At 32.4% G+C, this 19,662-nt stretch overlaps 1 protein-coding gene across 1 annotated transcript; it reads left to right on the top strand.

Moving 5' to 3' along the window:
* The first annotated feature begins 9,063 nt into the window (after window positions 1-9,063).
* LOC111996663 (cation/calcium exchanger 4) lies at window positions 9,064-11,881 on the top strand. Its single transcript, XM_024028655.2, is given in 3 exon segments — window positions 9,064-9,645; window positions 9,648-10,571; window positions 10,574-11,881. Coding segments are annotated over 3 exon segments (1,968 nt in total). The 5' UTR covers window positions 9,064-9,593; the 3' UTR covers window positions 11,566-11,881.
* The last annotated feature ends 7,781 nt before the right edge of the window (window positions 11,882-19,662 follow it).

Consider the following 19,662-nt stretch of genomic DNA (forward strand, 5'->3'; position numbering starts at 1 on the left):
AAAAAAAAAAAAAAAAAAAAAAAACATTGGCTCACTTTTTGAAAAGAAAAAAGAATTTCTTTATTTATCCTTCCACCTCATCCTTTTTTAGTTTTGTTTTTTTGTTTTTTTTTTTTTTTTTTTGTTTATGTCAATGTATTAATTGCTTGCCATGTATTAATGAGGTTTATGCATTTATTTCAATGTATTAATTAGCTATAAACGGTGCAATAATTAGAATTTATATAAAATAAATCGATATGGTTATGTTTATAAAATTTGTATAAAAGAAATTATTTAGTATACTTATTTTTGAGTAATGCACATAAAAACTTTTACAAAATTTTGTGGGTTCTCGTTAGCTCAACTGGTAAAATTTCTGATGGTTGTATAAGAGATCTGGGATTCAACCTTCGCCTATACCAAAAACTGATTGGTGTCTTGGTCTGATGATAAAAAACTATCATCAGGGACAGATGCCATAAGTTAAAACTCTCTCTCTCAAAAAAAAAAAAAAAAAAACTTCTACAAAATTTTTTTAAAACTTCTGACATGAATAGTGATTATTGGTAAATGAAAAAAGTGATGTTAATGGTAGGTTTAGATGAAAATCAATGAAAAGTTGGTCATATCAACAATTTGTAAACATGTTGTATAAAATAGTTTGTAACTGTAGCATTACTCATTATTTTTTCTTTGTGAAATTTTGATAGTCACAACAATGGTGGTGGGAGAATTTGAACCTTAGCCGTTCAAATGAGAAACACTAAAAGGTATTAGTTGAATTACAAGTCAAGTTGGCTATTTAGAACACATATTATTTAAAAAAAAAAATTGGAATATGAAATTATTTCTAAAAATTGAAACAAAATCTATCAAAAGGTAAAAGTAAAATTTAAAAACACATTCACTAAAATGTCTAAAAAATTATTATGCTTAAATTAGTCAAAATAATAAAATATTTATAAATTCAATAAAATAGTTTATTCTAAATTTTAATCATGTTAATCTTAACGATTTACAATTTTCTAACTCCTTTTAATGACTTGTAACAATTGGTTTGATCATGAACCGGTCAATGGTCCGGTCCAGCTAAGTAAAAAAAAGGAAAAATCATTAAAAAAAAAATTGAGAATAATTTTTTTTTATTTTTTATTTTTATAGAAAAAAACAATTATACTCAACATGGTTTTAAAATCCGGACCGGACCGTACGGTCCGACCCGGTTAACCGTGAACCGTTTACCAAAACGGTTCTTTTACCTCCCAAAACCGGTTCTAACGGTTCAGATCAGAGCTTAAAAAAGCAAAAAAAAAAAAAAAAAAATTACAACACCTCGCCATTGTTAAGAAAATCCGAGAAGGCAAAAGAAGAATCAATTGATACACAGAACCAAAAAGAAATAGCAGTATAAGAATTACTTAATCTTCAATGAATCAATAATCTTTCTAAAAAAAAAAAAAAAAAATCTCCTTTTACAAGATCCCTCCAAATAGGAAAAAAAAAAAAAAAAAAAACTAAAATTTTCTCTTACACAGCCGCAGTGTCCACACTGTAATAACTCAAATGTTTGCCTCCACAAGTCGTCCGACGCCAGTCACAGCTTCAATCCTTGTCTTCTGCAGCCTCCAGTCGACGACTAGTGAGCAATGTCTCTCACTGTTCTTGTTTCTTTGCTGAGAACTCTCATCTCATTCTGTCATTTGCTTGTTGAAGACTTGAAGTCTATCTATCTATTTGGTAAAAGTAGTTTCCACTTTCTAGCTTAAGCCTGCCACTTTGTGTACCACACTCTATGAAGACCACATAAATTCAGATTTTCACCAATATTTATTATATTTAATTATTAGTTTTGTTGATATTTGTGTACCACGGCAGCTTTTGATTTCATCAACTCACTTTATTAATATTTTAATAATATTTTATGTTAGATTTAAATTGGATACCAGTGATTTATTATTTGTTTACTTCAACAGTAATTTTGATAAATCAAGTGTGTTTCTTTTGCTAAATAATTATTGGTTGATATGGTAATAAATTGATTGCACATTTATATAGAGTGTACAATTGAATATATTTACATAAAAAAATATATAATTGTGGGGCCCGTGGGCCTGGAATTCCCGGCCCACTTTTAGGCTGGCCCAAGGCCCAAGCCGAGGAGGGACAGTTGCCCCAGACGGTTGTCTGAAGGGTTTTTCAGCCCTTTTCGGATCCATGCCGAGGACACACCCTTCCTCAGCATACCTAGTCTAATTCTGGGTAGGGGGCAAACCCAGAGTAGGTGGTCATATCCACACTTAATGTATTTGCCTGACTCCCCAGGCTATATTAATGAGGACAAGACCCCTGAACAGTGCAACCTTGGAGGCCGCAACCCACAGTATGGTGAAAAACATGTCTGATGGGACAAACTCTGGAGCAGTAGCCTGGATGGCCAACAGCTGTAAGGCCAGGATCAAACCAAAGGGAGTATATAAGGCAAAGAGCCCCCCCTCGTGAAGGGGGGCCTCCTCGGACGCCTGCCGAGGAGCAACCCCAAGGGAAGAAAAGCTAAGGAAAATATCCCGGAGTCGTGGTGAGAAGCCGGCCGAAGCCAAGCCCTTCGTCCCACTCTCTACAAATGTATTGTCAGGGGTGCCCTTCGAAAAAAGGAGCCCCTACAATAATGTTATACACATTTATTTAGTTTATAATGTAAATGTTATGTAAATATTATAATGTAAATTAATAATTTTTTTTGATAATTAGTAGATTAACTATGATATTTTTATATGTTTTGTTTATTATATTTGCTTAGGATTTTTTTTTCTTTTTTTATTTATCTTATGAAAGTTATGATATAAAATACATTTGAAAGATAGAACTCTATATTTACTTGGACTATTTTAGTCTTTTTTTTTTTTTTTTTCATTTTTTACTAATTTAATATATTTATCTTATCAAAAAAAATTTAATATATTTATTTATATTTTAAATAATTATAAAATTAATTATGACATCACGGTTCAACTTCGGTTCGACCTCGGTCTGACCTTAAAAACCTTGAACCTCTTCCTTTTACGGTTCAATGAACGGTCCGGGTCTGAAAACCTTGATACTCAATCGGCAAAACTAGGAAGTACATGAGTGGTGAAAATGGTTCCTGCTACCATAGAAACCGAAGTCTTCATCTAGACAGCATTGATTTACAACTATAGCGGCAGCAGAAATGCTCGTGACAATGTCGACATGAACCGGTCAATGTCGACATGGAATTACAACTATTGCAGACTCATATCATCTCTTCTCTCCACTCAAAAAGCAAGCTTCTTCCTAAACTCTTTCCATATCCACCTACTCTCCTACAAAATTCCATTCATTAAACCAACAAAAATAAAATCTTTCTTATTTATCATTTATGGTTATGTGAGGAGTTAAAATTGATAAGGATTTTACTTTACAAATTTTTGTAGATTTGTAAAATGTATAGTGGGTGGCTAAGTTTATTGTATCCTAGGGACAACGAGCTAATAATCTCTTTGCACCGGTGATACTACTAAGAGAGTGTGAATCGTCTCAAGAGATTGCCCCTCAATCTGTCACCCACTAGCTTATTGTATGGTACTATTTTTGTGTATAAGTACTTCTCATATTCTCCAACATTAACTATACCATAAACAATTATATAGAAAAAAATTAATAAAATTATTATTATTTAATACTAATTTGATGGTTATATATATTTTTTCTACTTATTAATATTGTCTAATTCTTTTAGTAAGTATGATGAGTTATATATATTTATTTAATAATTAAAATAATTATAATGTCATCGATTTGATCCTCAATTAGATGTTGTTATAATTAATATGCTATATATTTCACTAACTGTGGTGCTAAAGCAACAGAATTCACATATGCTTTGAAAATGGGGTTCAGTTAGACCAGAAAGCAAATAAAAGGGATATTCTGTTTCTTTCAAAATATTGTCATAATAGTGTAATACAATTACACCAAATTAAAAAGATATGCCTGCCATTTGACAGAAAACTAGGAACTCTCAAGTCCACATGTTCTACCTTTTGGTGCATCAAAAATGAAGTTTGAAAATTTCTTAACATGTTATTGGTCACCCTAAAAACACTCATATACTCTCTAATTAGCAACTCTCTCTCTCTCTCTCTCTCTCTCTAGATTGCTTGTCTCCACTTATCTCATTTGTCTTTGGTTCTTCCGCAACAAATCTCAGGTTTTTGGTCTATTAACAATTAAAATTGCAGCTATCAAAGTCAGTACTGCTTGAAGCCTGCAACCATATTGAACAGTGCAAGTCGAGGATCAAAGAGACAAAGACACAAAGTTTGTCATCCTAATCCACTATCAAAGATAACTTTCTGGGTTCCAAAATTTGTCGTGATCAATGAAAAAAAGGAGGTAACAAGATTCTCTCTCTCTCTCTCTCTCTCTCTCTAAAAATTGTATTTAATAAATTTCTTCGGTTCTGTATTAATGAACATTATTATCATTATTAGCATTTCCATATAATAATATTTGAACCAACAATGCATGATGGTTGTGATTTGCCATTAAATTGGTTTAAATGGGTTGAATAAAGTATTAAAGTAAATATATATATATATGTATATATATTTATAAAAATCATAAATATTTTTTTAATCTAAATCATGAATCTTTTTAAACACATGAATTTAATTGATTAGGGGTGTAAGTTGTTATTACAAATTCATAACAAATGTGTTTTGGCAAGTCTTCTTGTTAAAATTCACGCAAAACAATTTAGACTAAAATTATTTTTTGTGAATTTTAGTTAGCTCAATTGGTAAAGTCTATGATAGTTGAATAAGAGATCTGTGATTCAATCTCTGCCTAGACCAAAAACTGGTTAGTGCCTTGATCTAATGATAAAAAGTTATCATCAAGAACAGACGCCATATATTGAAACTTTCCAAAAAAAAAAAAAATTCTTTTGATCCTTTAAATATTTTTTTTTTTGGGGGAGAATCTCCGATCCTTTAATTTTAATTCTTCAAAATGATACACAACTTTAATCAATTTTTAGATATAAAATTATTATTGGAACCTAAATCCTTGATAATTTTTTTCTTAGGAAAAAAAAAGTCCTTGATTATTCAACATGGCTTCATTGAACCTGGTAGAAATATGCGTAAATAGATAATAAAATGGAATCAATTCAAATTGAAGTTTCTTCCTTGATGTCATGTGTCCTTGTTTTCTATTTACACAAATTGATTCCATATTTTCTTTGTATTCCTTGTTTTGCTTCATTCCCATATTTGCTTTCGTGGTAGTTGACGGCCAATTTGATTTCTCGATAAAATTAGCATTACTAACTTTGTCAACCAAGAGAAAAGAATCTTTCCCAATATATTCACCCATCTATTTTTTGTATAAATCTTTTTTTTTTTTTTTTGATAGGATTTTGTATAAATCTTCTTACTAATGGAAAATTTAGTGAGAAACAAAACAAAACCTCAAGAAACCTAATGCAATATGAGTGCAACCAAATTGAGCCAATACGTTATATATTGAAAGTAACCCCCCCCCCCCCCCCCTCTCTTTGGCTTTACTAGCTCCTCTTTTATAGTTTTAATCTTCCTCTCTTTTGCTTCCATCTGTTGATTGTCTATTCGCCTTTTTCTCTGGTCGTCCATCCCATCAGAGGCTTTATCGATACTCAAGTGGTTCACTCTGACCAACGTTATCCTGCCAAGGGGTTACCTCTCCATTAATGCGGTCAGGGGGGTTAGTTGAGTGCATTAAATGCGAGAGTGACAGCTTACCTTGGGGTTAGCCCCTCCCCGAAATCACTCTTGTCAGGCCGAGGACAAGGTGTCCTCGGCGTGGATTCAAGAGAATAGGCTTCCCCCCTTCTCCTCAGAAATAGCTTGCGCTCCTCGGCATGGGCCTTGGGCCTGCTATATGATGGACTGAGGCTATCAGGCCCACGGATCCCACAATATTCTTGGATATTTTCAAATTAGTCAACCAATTATGGTAATTTTTTTAAAAAGAATTCATTTTAATTAATAACATCTTCTCACAATATTATAATTATGTAATTTAAATATTTTTATTACATTACATTTTTCATATATATATATATATATGTGTGTGTGTGTGTGTGTGTGTGTGTTGTTGTTGTTAAATAAATAAATAAAATAAAATAAAAAAAAGCTTCGTTACCCTATGGAGCCTTTAGAAACTGAAGCGAAAGTAATGGAGGAAGGTGTATGTGGAGTTTGCCTGGGATATTGGTATTTGAGATGCGCACTTTGAGAGCGACTCACTTATACTTACTAATGCTATTCAAGGTTTGTGTAATCCAACGGTAACCATCTCTAATATTGTCACTGGGATTTGTCATAGATAGCAAGTTTTTAGATCTATACTTGTTTCCCATGTTAGGCGTGGCGGTAATAAATCCGCGGATATTTTAGCTCAAAATGCCAAAGGCATTAGTAGTTTTTTAACTTGGGTAGAGGAGGATTCAATAGTCATTGAGTTGGCTTTGACTTAGAATGTATTGAATTTATCTTCATCTTAAAGATATCGGTCTTTTCATAGATGGAGAGCCAGGAGAAAATGAGTTTGTCACAGCAGAGATTTACTCTTCTGAGACTGGTGAATGAAGCAGTGAGTTTCAAGTGAATTGGGATAGACCCAGTTACCGTTCCACAGGTAAAGCTGTTGCTTGCAATGGGATTGTGTATTGGCTTAGCCCTGGAGGTGGTGGCATTAAAGCCTATAACCTCTATGATGGTCCTACAGATTGTTGTAATGTGATCAATTTGCCGAGTGATAGGGACTTGGATAGTGTAAATGGAGGACTTGATCACAAAGCAAGTATGTGTGATTTGTGTCAAGGAGAGCTACGGTATGTAGAGATAAGTGGGAAAAGGCTTGCTAGGACTTTGAACGTGTGGGGAATTAAGAATTGTGATGCTGGGAAGTGGTGTTTGGAGCATAGTATTAGTGTTATTGATATGGGATGCGATGATGGTTTGTTGAAGAAGTCAATTTCAGGTTCTGGGTATCCATTTGCTAGCCACCATTTTGATTTGGATATCATATAAGGGTCGTCAATGGGCCGGGTCGGGCTGACCCGGCCCATTTTTAATTGGCCCATGGGCACAATGGGCTGGGCATAATGGGCTATTAACTAGTTAATGGGCCGGGTCGGGCTGGGCCGAAAGAGGAAACCTTAGCCCATGACCCTGCCCATGGGCAATGCCCATTTTGTCTTTAGCGAGTTGGGCTATCACAATTTTGATTTAATTGTTTGTTGTGAGTTTTAAGAAAAAAATTGAGACATTTACGTAACTATATGCAAATTAATTGAAAGATGAATGATTGAGCATTTTATAATGAGTAAAGATTTTTAGATATCAAATAGCAAAGTACATGTTAAGATAATTTTGTTACAGTACAGTTAAAAGCATAAATTTAAAATTGTAGACATGTGTGAGAAACATTTACGAGTGTGAAAATAGTGAAGCCAAGGTATCAAATTAGCATAAATTATAAATGCTTAGACCTATTTTTTTTAACAATTTATGTCCAAAATAAACGGCTTTTCAAAATAAATTATGATATTTTCTAAAGTGTGTGTTGTTTAACAATGATATGATATTCATAAAAAAGACCATGTATAAATACGTAAATAATTAAAATTTAATATATATATATATATCTCAAATTGAAATAAAGTGCCAACCACAATTGACAATAGATTATAAAATTAATTTTCAAGATTGTCAATTTCTTATATGTTTTTATTATTTGTCAAATGAATTATCCAATTAGTCATTTATAATTTTGTTTTATATTTTGAGATGTCGATATTGTGTAGAAATAAAACTTGTGTATTTGTTTTACTTATCTTTGTGTTATTTTGTTTTAGATAGCAATGTTAGGATTTGTATAATTTTAAAATTATTGAATAAGTATTAATAAGTGTAATTCATTCTTAATATAAGTGATGAATTCAAAGTAATGCATTTTACATCAAGTAATTTGTTGCATGACTTTCTAAATGGAAAATACATGTTATTTTCTTTAAAAAAAAAAATCATGTGAAAAATACGGGTCAACCAGACACAATCTGACCCGAACCTGACTCGACCCGCCCGTTTTGCCATGTCTAATTTAAAAAATCACTTCAGTACACTATGGATTGATATTAGGTGTAATAGTTAGGGTATTGCACTAGATGCAATTGTAATTTGTAATCAATGCTTGAGTTTGAGGATTGAAAAAAAAAACTTTCAATTTCAATCATTAAATAAAAAATTATTAAAATAAGTAAAAAATTTAAGAAGGTAAAAATTTTTGTGAGAGGGAAGTGGATAATTGCATTAATCAGGTGCAAATGTGCAATATCTCTAACCTCAATGTGTACACTACCTTCTTTGTTCTTTTTTTCTTTTTGGGTGTATTCACATGGTACATTAGAGTACTCATGTGAGGTATATTAGTGAGTGTAAAATTGTATAAATTTATACTAGGACTATTTATTTTGCATTAATTTTTTATTCTTCGAGGATGTAAGAAAATAGTAGATGATGATTGTTGTGCGTAAAGAAAGATAATTTTTTTTTTTTTAAATCAAGAAAATTAAAATTTCATTAAAATACTGTGGGAGGAGTTTCGTCTCGGCCCCCAATCAAGTATTGTCCTCTTCGGAAATGGTGTTAAGCCTTAGTCTTCAAAGATTTGCTCAATCCCGCATAAGGGAGAGACGCCTCTTACTCATGCCTTATAAGCCTTTGGCCTAAGAATGAGTATACCACTACTACATTGGGGCCGAGACATAAGCCCTCCGACAAATACATATAAAATAAATAAATAATTTGAAGATGGGGTATTTTTGAAAGGAAGTATATAAAATAAAAAAAAGTAAGTTATTATGCTTAAATAGATTGAAATTAGCATTAATATCAACCGATTACATTGTAAATTTTTTTAAAAAAACATTTTGTAAAATTTTTTTGAATGAAACATTGTAAAAAAAGTTGTGTAAACATTATCCCGTAAAAGACATATTAGAGTAAGAAAATTACGAATACAAACAGTTGGTCTGACCGATGGTTAGCGAGAAGAGAAAGTGCATCGAATGGTGAGGTTTGGGTACAACATCAACATGCATTGATAGAAGAAACCAGATTGAGATTGTACAGAACGAAATTTCTAAATAAATAAATCAAAATCAAAATCAAATATCCTTTCCTTCGCGGCTTCGTCACAACAAGTGAACGAAATTACGGAGAAGCTGCTTTTCCTTCCTCTTTCTCGTTCTCTCTCTCTATCTCAGGTACCCCTAATTCTTGTTCTTGTAAGCAAAATTAGGAACAAAAACAAAAACAAGACATAACCTCTGTAAATTTTGTTGCAGCGTCATATGATTTCATATATAATTTAATTCCTACCTTGTTTGTTGTACTTCAATTCAATTTCCTTTTATTTTTTTTATTTAGTTTAATCAATTCCTTGTTTAGGGTTTTTGTCTGAAACCCTAGACCTCGCCACCCCCTTCTTTTCCTTTGATTGCAATTGCAAACTTTAAGATTAGGGGTTTTGGTTTGATTAATAATATGATACAACAACCCAAAGGGTTTTTGGGTCCCAGAAATGCCCGCTTTCGTGGGGGTTCAATGGGATTTGTGCTTTGGTGTTGTTGTTATTCTTCTTCTACAATCGCCATGGTTTTCTGACGAGAAGGGGTTGGAATTCGCATAATTTGAGTCTGATTCCTGATTGGGGTGGTAGAGCTGATTCGTTTGAGGTTATTAGTCGAAGAAGAATTTCTGAAGTTAATGTGAGTTCTTTGAATTATACTAGTGGCGTTGTTAATGGGTCAGCTACCGATGATTTGGCGGTCAGGGATCCGAAACTGTGTGCAGGGTTGTCTGAACACAGAGGCTATAAAAGCAAATGTGAGTTTTTGATTGCCAATCCGGAGTGTTCATCGGGCGGGTATATTGATTACATCATGTTCTTTTATTGTGATTGTGAGAATGTTAGTGTTTTGGGGTATTTAGTGTTGTTCATATGGTTGGCTGCTTTGTTCTATCTATTGGGGAATACTGCCGCCGATTACTTCTGTTGTTCTTTGGAGAAGCTTTCGAATCTTTTGAAGTTGCCGGCGACTGTTGCAGGAGTTTCCCTGCTTCCTTTGGGGAATGGAGCTCCTGATGTGTTCTCCAGCATTGCTGCGTTTGTGGGAAAGGACGCAGGCGAAGTGGGTCTTAATAGTGTACTGGGAGGAGCTGTCTTTGTTACTTGTATTGTTGTGGGGACGATATCGCTGTGTGTGGCCGAGAAGAGGGTTCAGATTGATAGGAAATGCTTCATCAGAGACATATGTTTCTTCCTCTTCAGCATCATGTCACTCGCCATCATTTTGACTGTTGGTAAGGTGACTGCTGCTGGTGCCATAGCATTTGTGTCTATTTATGTGGTTTATGGGTTTGCAGTTGCTGCAAATGAGATTCTGAGGAAACATGCTCGGAAGTTAAGGTTGGATGCTGTAACACCATTACTTCCTGTTAGAGGAAGTGTCTTTTCTCAGGGAGTGAGGACGATGATTCTATATATGCCTCACTGCTTGAGTCTGACTCTCAAAGTGAGGTACCACATCTCCAAAGTAAGTTGCCTCAATGGATGTGGGCTTCAAATGTGGCAATCTATTCAAACCAGGGCATGAAGGCTGGTTCAGAGAGTCCGAAGTCCTATTGGGGTTGGAATGATGAGGACATGGAGAATGGAAGTGCTTACTGCACATTTTCAAAAATTTTAGCACTGCTGGAGCTGCCGTTGATACTCCCGAGACGGCTGACAATACCAATAGTTGAGGAGGAGCGCTGGTCAAAAGGGTATGCTATTGCAAGTGCTTCATTAGCACCCATTCTTCTGGCATTTTTGTGGAGCACCCAGGATGATGTGAGTTCTTTGAGTGGACAAATAGCATATTTTATTGGTGTTGTTTTGGGTGGTATATTTGGTGTTCTTGCATATCTATACACAAGACCTGATGAAGCACCTCGCAAATTTTTATTTCCATGGGTTTTGGGAGGATTTTTCATGAGCATTATCTGGTTCTACATTGTTGCAAATGAGCTTGTTGCTTTGCTGGTGGCATTAGGTGTAATTTTTGGAATTAACCCATCAATACTTGGAGTAACTGTATTGGCATGGGGAAACTCAATGGGTGATTTAATGTCAAATGTTGCACTGGCAATGAATGGTGGAGATGGTGTACAGATAGCCATGTCAGGATGCTTTGCAGGGCCTATGTTCAACATGCTTGCTGGTTTGGGGATCTCAATGCTGCTTGGAGCCTGGTCTAAGAGACCTGCCTCATACATGGTTCCCCAAGATAGTAGTTTGTTTTTTACTATGGGATTTCTAACTGCAGGACTTATTTGGTCACTTGTTGTGTTACCAAGAAATGATATGCGCCCTAACAAGGTGTTAGGAGTTGGCCTTATGGTAATCTATCTGATATTTCTCACTTATAGGATGAGCACATCCATGGGTGTTGTGTCAGTCATAGGTGCCCATTGACGACTTGTGTATTCATCACTAGCATGGTGATATTTGATGATTTCTGAACCTGAGAGCACAGCTCCTCTTGATGGTGGTCGGTTCATCCTTGTGCCTATATTAGACTAAACTCATGCAAACCGGGTATAGCGTCGAGTTGGAATGGCAGTGTCAATGCCATAAATTGTGTCTCATAGCAAATGAAAGTAAATATCATTGATGATGTATAACAAATTTCATGTTGATCCAGAAGAAATTTATCCTCTATCTGTTATCTAAACTCTTGTACCTTCTTCATCTTTATCCAGTTTTGATCATTGTGATCTGCTTAGTGCTATATGATTATTAAATGTGATATGATGGCTGCAAAATGGATGGTATATATATATATATATATTTTATTTCTCTTTGCTCTTGAAATTTGTGAAACTCTAGTTTTTACAATATTTATGCGTCATTTTCTATTTCTTTTATTCTTTTGAACACTGAAATCTTCATATGGCATTTGTTGTTTTAGGCTTTGGCTTCCTGCTCATACACTTTGGATGTTATCTCTCCAAAATGGACACTTGAATTTAGATTTGTTTATTAGTGTATAATACAGTCTGTGGAGAAACTGAGTTAGCTGTTTCAATTTTTTTGCATTACCTGGAGTGCTGTCTGTAATCTGTTCGGTCATATAGGCTTAAATTCTACCCAACTTGTTGCAGCAAAAAATAATTATTGGCATCTGTCGGGCTGCAACTACATGATATCCATGCTTAATGTTGAAGTCTTTGTTTTAGACTATATCGAGTGGTCTTTAGACATTTTATGTCCAGATAGGCGATTAATAATCAGTAAGCTTCATTGATAATATACTTAAGTGACTTCAAACAATGTTATGACTTAATGTAGTAGCAGTAAAACAATCTTGCTTGGTCTCTATTCAATTGTGTTTTATTTTATGATACGTTGGTAACTTATAGAAACCATCCAATAGCAAGAAGCAATTAAACAATCTTGTATTGTACATTCGCCAGGTATAGAATGACTTGAGAGTGTTCTTGTAATGCAGGCCCCCCACCTCCCTCCCTCTTGTTCTCTCTCTGTCTGTCTCTCTCGATTGAGCATGTCAGAATTTGGAAGTCAATTTATTCTAATTTGTTGATTGTTAATGGCAGACATCTGATATAATTAGATTGATACAATCAAACTTCTGGAATGATGGCACATATGTCAAAGGCAATGTTAGAATTTGAACATGGGCCGACTATTTAATTCCTCCAGTTTTGGTATATTTTCTTTTCTTTTTATTAGTTTTCTTTCATAGATGAAGATACAGCTTGCAGACACACATTCATACCAATTCAATGGGCTCTGAATCTGGATTAGTGCACCATATTTGAGTGTTTTTATGCGATTTTCTTGGAAGAAGTTTCATTTTGCTTGATGCTTGGTATTTGCACATGGGGTGATTTTATCTTTGCTATAGACGTTTTGTTGCATATCAACAATGAATTTGCATTGAATGTCCATGTAGAAAGTTTGATCATGGGTTAGATCATGGTTGTTTGAAAATCAATTGTTTGGATCCTTGCGAAAATTACTTGATTGTACTTTGCTTGCCTTTAAATGATTGTCAAAATCCGACCATTTATTCCTGAAAGTATGGTATAATTGCTCAGAATCACAAAAATCTCACTCTAAGCTTCTACCCTTTTTTCTGTACAACAATGTTTTTTCGTTTTTACCTACGTTAACACTTAAAAAGTAATAAAACTGCTCAGGTTAGTTGTTGGTACTTGGTATACTGGTAATATTGAAAATTAATAAGTGCATGTGTATCTTTTAGCCAAGAATGATTCTGAACATGATAAAATGACAGTGTCATACATACACGAAGCTTCTTCTTTTATCTTTTCTGCTTAACACATACATCCAAACCAACCAACCAACCAAAACCCAACTCTTTATATAGCTGTGCATGTGTGTGTGTGTTGGATAGCAAAATAGCGAAGATGATGCACATGACCATATACTGGGGGAAGAAGGTGACCCTCTTGGTCTTAATTTTATTATTGTTTTTACAAAAAAAAAAAAAAAAAAAAAAGTTTTGAAAAATGGTTCGGGTTCAGATTAGGTCGCGGGTTAGGTTGGGTTAACCTGCAAAAAAATAAAAATAAAAAATAAATAAATAAAGAAGAGAAAGAAAAAACTCTAGTCGGGTCACAAGTCAACCAGTTTTTGCTTCAAGTCAGAAAATACTGACCCGTTTTGCTATGTCTAATTTTTTTAATCAAAACAACCTATATTAGTAATTTTGAATTTTAAATTTTAAATATATATTTATATATTAAATTTGTAGTTGTGAATAATATTTATAAGGTGTGTGTGGCTCTCTCTCTCTCTCTCTTCAAGCCAATCCACTTGCCATCGTCGCCAGCCTTGCCCCAGGCAGTGGAGAGTGGTGTGCGTGGGTATGGGTCACAGTAGGTTTGGTTTGTTGTGGAGCTCATTGGTTCCAAGGGTTTGTTCAAGGCTGGCTAGTGGTTTTGGGCTCTGGGTTTGCAATGGGTCATAGTAGTAGTGGACCTAGTGGTGGTAGTTTGACCAATTTGGGTTTGGGTTGGGTCAATTTGTTTTGGGTTACAATCTAGTCGTGGTGGATTATTTTGATTTGTGGTTGGTGCATTGAGATTGTGGCTACAAATTCTAATTCTAATTATATTAAGTTTTAAAAAATTAATCTATTAATAATTACATTAGAAGCAACACAAAAATTAGATGATATTTACTCATTGCATGTGCTCCATGTGTGCATAAGGTTCTTTTTTTATTTTTTTATTAATTTAGTGCAATTTTCAATTAATCATAGTTTGAGATTTAAGTATATGTTTGATCATATTATGCATTTGAGAACTATTGATACAACCAAGAGTATTTTGAGGATAGCTTCAATTCAGTTTTTGAAACTAACCTTACGATACTCCTGACTGTATCAGTAGTTCTCAAATACATAATATGATCAAATATATACCTTTTTTTTTTTTTTGAAACCGATCAAACATATACTTAAATCTTAAATTCTAATGCATAGAAAATTATGACACTAAACAAAAATAAAAACCCTCGTCAAGCACAAAGCATATGTGACAAGACTAGTTATATTTAGGCAACATTAAACATATACTAGTCACGTAGTAAAATTTGTAGTAACTCACTAACTTTACTATAGAATAGAATTAATACGATTGACCTAAATAAAAACTAATAAATTAATAACATTTTGCCATCTTAGATTAATTTTGAAATTGTAAAAAATATTATGATTTTTTTTTTTAAAGCGTTACATTTACAATAAATTTTAAACAGTAAACTACTTCAAAATTCAGTAGCCACAAATTATCCAAAACTCGTGCGACAGGGACATAGGGTCATTACGTGGCCCGTGGCTTAACTTATACAAGAGCACACGCCTCTCTTACATACGACCGGTATTTTGACCATCCGCACCAGTAGGCCCAATCAACGAAATAAAATTTTATATAATAAGTATAATACATTTCTTTACCTTTACAAATCTAAAAAGTAAAATATGTATTAGGTATTAGGAAATTCTTGTGATTTATTATAGAGTATAGTTAGTATTTTGATCTCCATCGTTTATTCATCATGAATTTATATAATAATATCTTCTCAACTTTTTATATAATAATTAAAATAAATTATTATATTATAATGACAATAATCCAGATGTACCGTTACAAAAATATTATATTTATTTCATAAATTTAATCTCATTTATTATTATTTTTTTAAAATCTCATTTCTAACTTTTTAATTTAAAATGGATTAAAGTTTCACATGATTATGAATAAAATTGATTAGTATCACTGTCACATAATAACTCATTAGAAGTCATCAAACTACATTGATTGATTGATCTTCTCAAAAAAAACAAAAACTCATTAAAAGTCATCAAACTACATTGATTGATTGATCTTCTCAAAAAGAAAAAAACTAAGTTGATTGAATTAATAAATAAACTGTATAATTAAAATCAATGCTTAAAATCTTGTCATTCTAAAATGGTTTTTTCTGCAGAAAAATATTCAATTTTTGCATAAAATATTATTAAAAAATTTCAATCTAGAGTTATATAGTTCTGTAGTTCAGTTTAGAATTGTAGTTCATTTTAGAATTCAAGTTTGCTAAAATTAAGTTTCAAGCAGATGTACTTTCTCAAAAAAAAGTTTTAAATAGATGTAATCCATTCAATCTGGTATTTATTTTCAATAAAACAATTTATGTGAGCAATTATCTGCTTGAAACTCAAATTTCAAAATGGGCTACAGAACAAAATAATTTCAAACAAAAACTTTTCAGTAATATTTTTTACAAAAGCTGAATATTTGGCAAAAATAAAAAAATAAATAAAAAAGCCTTCCAAAACTAATGAGGAGGATTAAACTTAGAAGCATGACGCCATAATAACCATAAATGCTCAAAATGATGAAGATGGAAAACTTGGCACTTGAGTGGAAATGTGATGTGATTGAGGATAAAATTACAAAGCAACAAAAGTGATGCCGCTTACGCTATTGCGATGTAAAGACAATTTTATCGCCTATGCTTTTAGCTAGAAGACAAACTCCTTTTCAAAAATAAAAAATTCATTAAAAATTTTTAGCTTAAAATAATTAATCAGAACACAACTAAGCTGTATAAAATTTCTATCATTATTACAAAAAAAAAAAGTATAATAATTAAAATAAGACTTTAAAAAAGTGCCTGTAATAGTCTAACCAAACGGATAAACATGTGATGTGACTAAAAAAATAATAAAAGGATAGAATATGTGTGTTGTGTTATTAAATAACCACACCCAAATTTTAGTCACCATTTATTTTGGTTTTGTTAAGAAGGGTGAGAGATTAATCAACATCAACAACATGTATTCTTTTCTTCTATTTTGTTCCATTCAAAATTATAGTTGTAAGGACATGTTTTAAAGCCCAAGCCCAAAAGATATGGGGTATTGGCCTAATGAGCCCAATACAATAAATTTGTAGAGAGTGGGTTGGAGAACTAGATTCTAATGAATTGAACAACGGCTAGTATGGATTAAATGGAAGATTTAAATGAAACAACATACACAAATATAAATAAGTTCACAGTTTGAGAAGGCTAACATCCTTATAAATCGGGTGAGACTGAGTATAAATATTATTTTTACTGTTACAGTGTTCCCCCTTTCTCTCTTCCTTACTCATGGATGGCCTCTCTTATTATATAGCCCCCCTTGGACAATCTTTACCTTACACTTGTCGATAATTTGGATTGCTATTTGAGTACTTGTCTCACCAGACATCTCATTTGGCCTCTCTATGAGTTGCGGTGACCAAGGAAATACTGTTCAAGGGTCTTCTTCACATAAATGCGGCCAAAAAGCATTGTATTTAATGAGGAGCTTACACCCTTTTTCTAGATATTTTTGGGTCTCCTTTTTTCTCATGTGTTTATGTAACATGCCTCTGACACTGACGCCTCCAATGAGGTCATTTTCATTGCTACAATTCGTATCGGAGTAATGCTCGTCGTGGCCGAGGAGATATCCCTCCTCGGATCGTCTTCTACACCTTTCTTATTCGTGAGACACTGGGCTGGAATCCCTCTACCATTTGTATCTCCTCGGACATTCCAACGTTCTCAGATAAGGCTTAAGACCCAATATACCCTTTTTATTTATTGACGTATATATTTGTTATAGTTTTAACTATGAGTTTGAATTCGGTAAAGATGAGGCGTAAAACTCATATTTTACATCATTCAATAAAAGATTGTTACATCAGTTTTTTACTTAAAACTCAATACATATTATCACACATAATAACATTTCAATAAGTTAGATTTTCAAATGGATATTAATTTTTTTTTTAATGAGTAATAGATATTAGAATTGATTGAGTGAATTATATCTATTTTTTAATATGTAATATGATAATGTGACATGTTAAGATTGAAATGATAAAACTTTAATTTTACATCACGTTCTTATTGAATTTAATATCTTTAACTACTTCTGCTAGAATTATTTTTGGCCTTGACTTTTTCAATTCCCGCAATTGGAATTAATAGAATAATTTTGCAATTTTACACAAACAATATTTCTCGATAATAAATTTAACAAACGGTTGGGTTGTCAAATAATTATCAATCGTCGCCTTATCCCACCAATGACATTATTTATTTTCAATTATTTATGATTTGTGACAAAAAAATTGTGAGAAAGATTTGTAGTTTTGACTACTTCGTTTCCAATTATTACCTTGGATAATGTTGAGCCATATTGCACATCATTAGATATTAGCGCATTAAATAATTTTCCACTTACGTGCATAACGTTGCAATATATACTATTACTTGGCAACCAGAACCAGAAACCATTGCTCTATTTTCTGTGTCATTCCCATATCTCTTTCTTTGTTTTGGAAAATTTTCATCTTCTTTTGCTAATTTAATCTGTGACTGTGAGTGCTTTGATCTTCTTCTTCTTCTTCTTTTCCTTTCTGCACTGCATTGGTTGATTGATCTTCTCAAAAAGAAACAAAAAAAAAAAAAACTGAATTGATTGAATTAATTAATAAATAAATTGTATAATTAAAATCACCCCTTAAAATTTTGTCATTCTAAAATGGTTTTTTCTACAGAAAAATATTCAACTTTTTGCAAAAAATATTATTAAAAAACTTCTATCCATAGTTATATAGTTCTGTAGTTCATTTTGGAATTCAAGTTTGCTAAAATTTAAGGTCCGTTTAGATTGAGGGAGAGAGAGGGGAGTAGAGTAAAGTAGATTTAGTACAAAATTAACTTATTTTTAGCTAACTCCACTCTACTCTCCTTCTATCTAAACAGGTCATAAGTTTCAAGCAGATGTAAATCATCCAACCTAATATTTATTTTCAATAAAACATTCCATGTGAGCGATTATCTACTTAAAACTCAAATTTCAAAATGGGCTACATAACAAAATAATTTTGAACAAAAACTTTTCAGTAATATTTTTTACAAAAGCTGAATATTTGACCCCTAAAAAAAAAAAAAAAAAAAAAAGGCCTTCTAAAACTAAAGAGGAGGATTAAACTTAGAAGCATGACGCCATAATAACCCTCAATGATCAAAATGATGAGGACGGAAAACTTGGCGCTTGAGTGGAAATGTGATGTGATTGAGATTGAGGGTACAATTACAAAGCAACTAAAGTGATGCCGCGTACGCTATTGCTATGTAAAGACAATTTTATCGCCTACGCTTTTAGCTAGAAGACAAACTCCTTTTCAAAAATAAAAAATTCATTAAAACTTATTTAGCTTAAAATAATTAATCAGAACACAACTAAAGCTGTATAAAATTTCTATCATTATTAAAAAAAAAAAAAAATTGTGTAATAATTAAAATAAGACTTTAAAAAAGGACCTGTAATAGTCTACCCAAACGGATAAACATGTGATGTGACTAAAAAAAAAAAAAGGATAGAATAAGTGTGTTGTGTTATTAAATAATAACCACTCCCAAATTTTAGTCACCACTTATTTTGGTTTTGTCAAGAAGGGTGAGAGATTAATCAACATCAACAACATGTATTCTTTTCTTCTATTTTTATTCCATTCAAAATTATAGTTTTATGTTACTTTTTATTTATTGACGTATATATTTTTTATAGTTTTAACTATGAGTCTCAATTCAGTAAAGATGAAGTGTAAAACTCATATTTTATATCATTTAATAAAAAATTGTCATATTATCTTTTTACTTAAAAACTCAATACATCTTACTACACATAATAACATTTCAATAATCTCACAATTAAGTTGGATTTTCCTTTCTCAAAAAAAAAAGTTGGATTTTCAAATGGGTATTAATTTTTTTTTTAATGAGTAATAGGTATTAGAATTGATTGAGTGAATTATATCTATTTTTTAATATGTAATATGATAATGTGACATGTTATGACTGGAAAGGTAAAACTTTAGCTTTACATCACATCCTTATTGAATTTAATATCTTTAACTACTATTGCTAAAATTATTTTTGGCCTTGACTTTTTCAATTCCCTTAATTGGAATCAATAGA

Source organism: Quercus suber, unplaced genomic scaffold (assembly GCF_002906115.3).
Source record: "Quercus suber isolate HL8 unplaced genomic scaffold, Cork oak 2.0 scaffold_954, whole genome shotgun sequence".
NCBI classification, from domain to species: Eukaryota; Viridiplantae; Streptophyta; class Magnoliopsida; order Fagales; family Fagaceae; genus Quercus; species Quercus suber.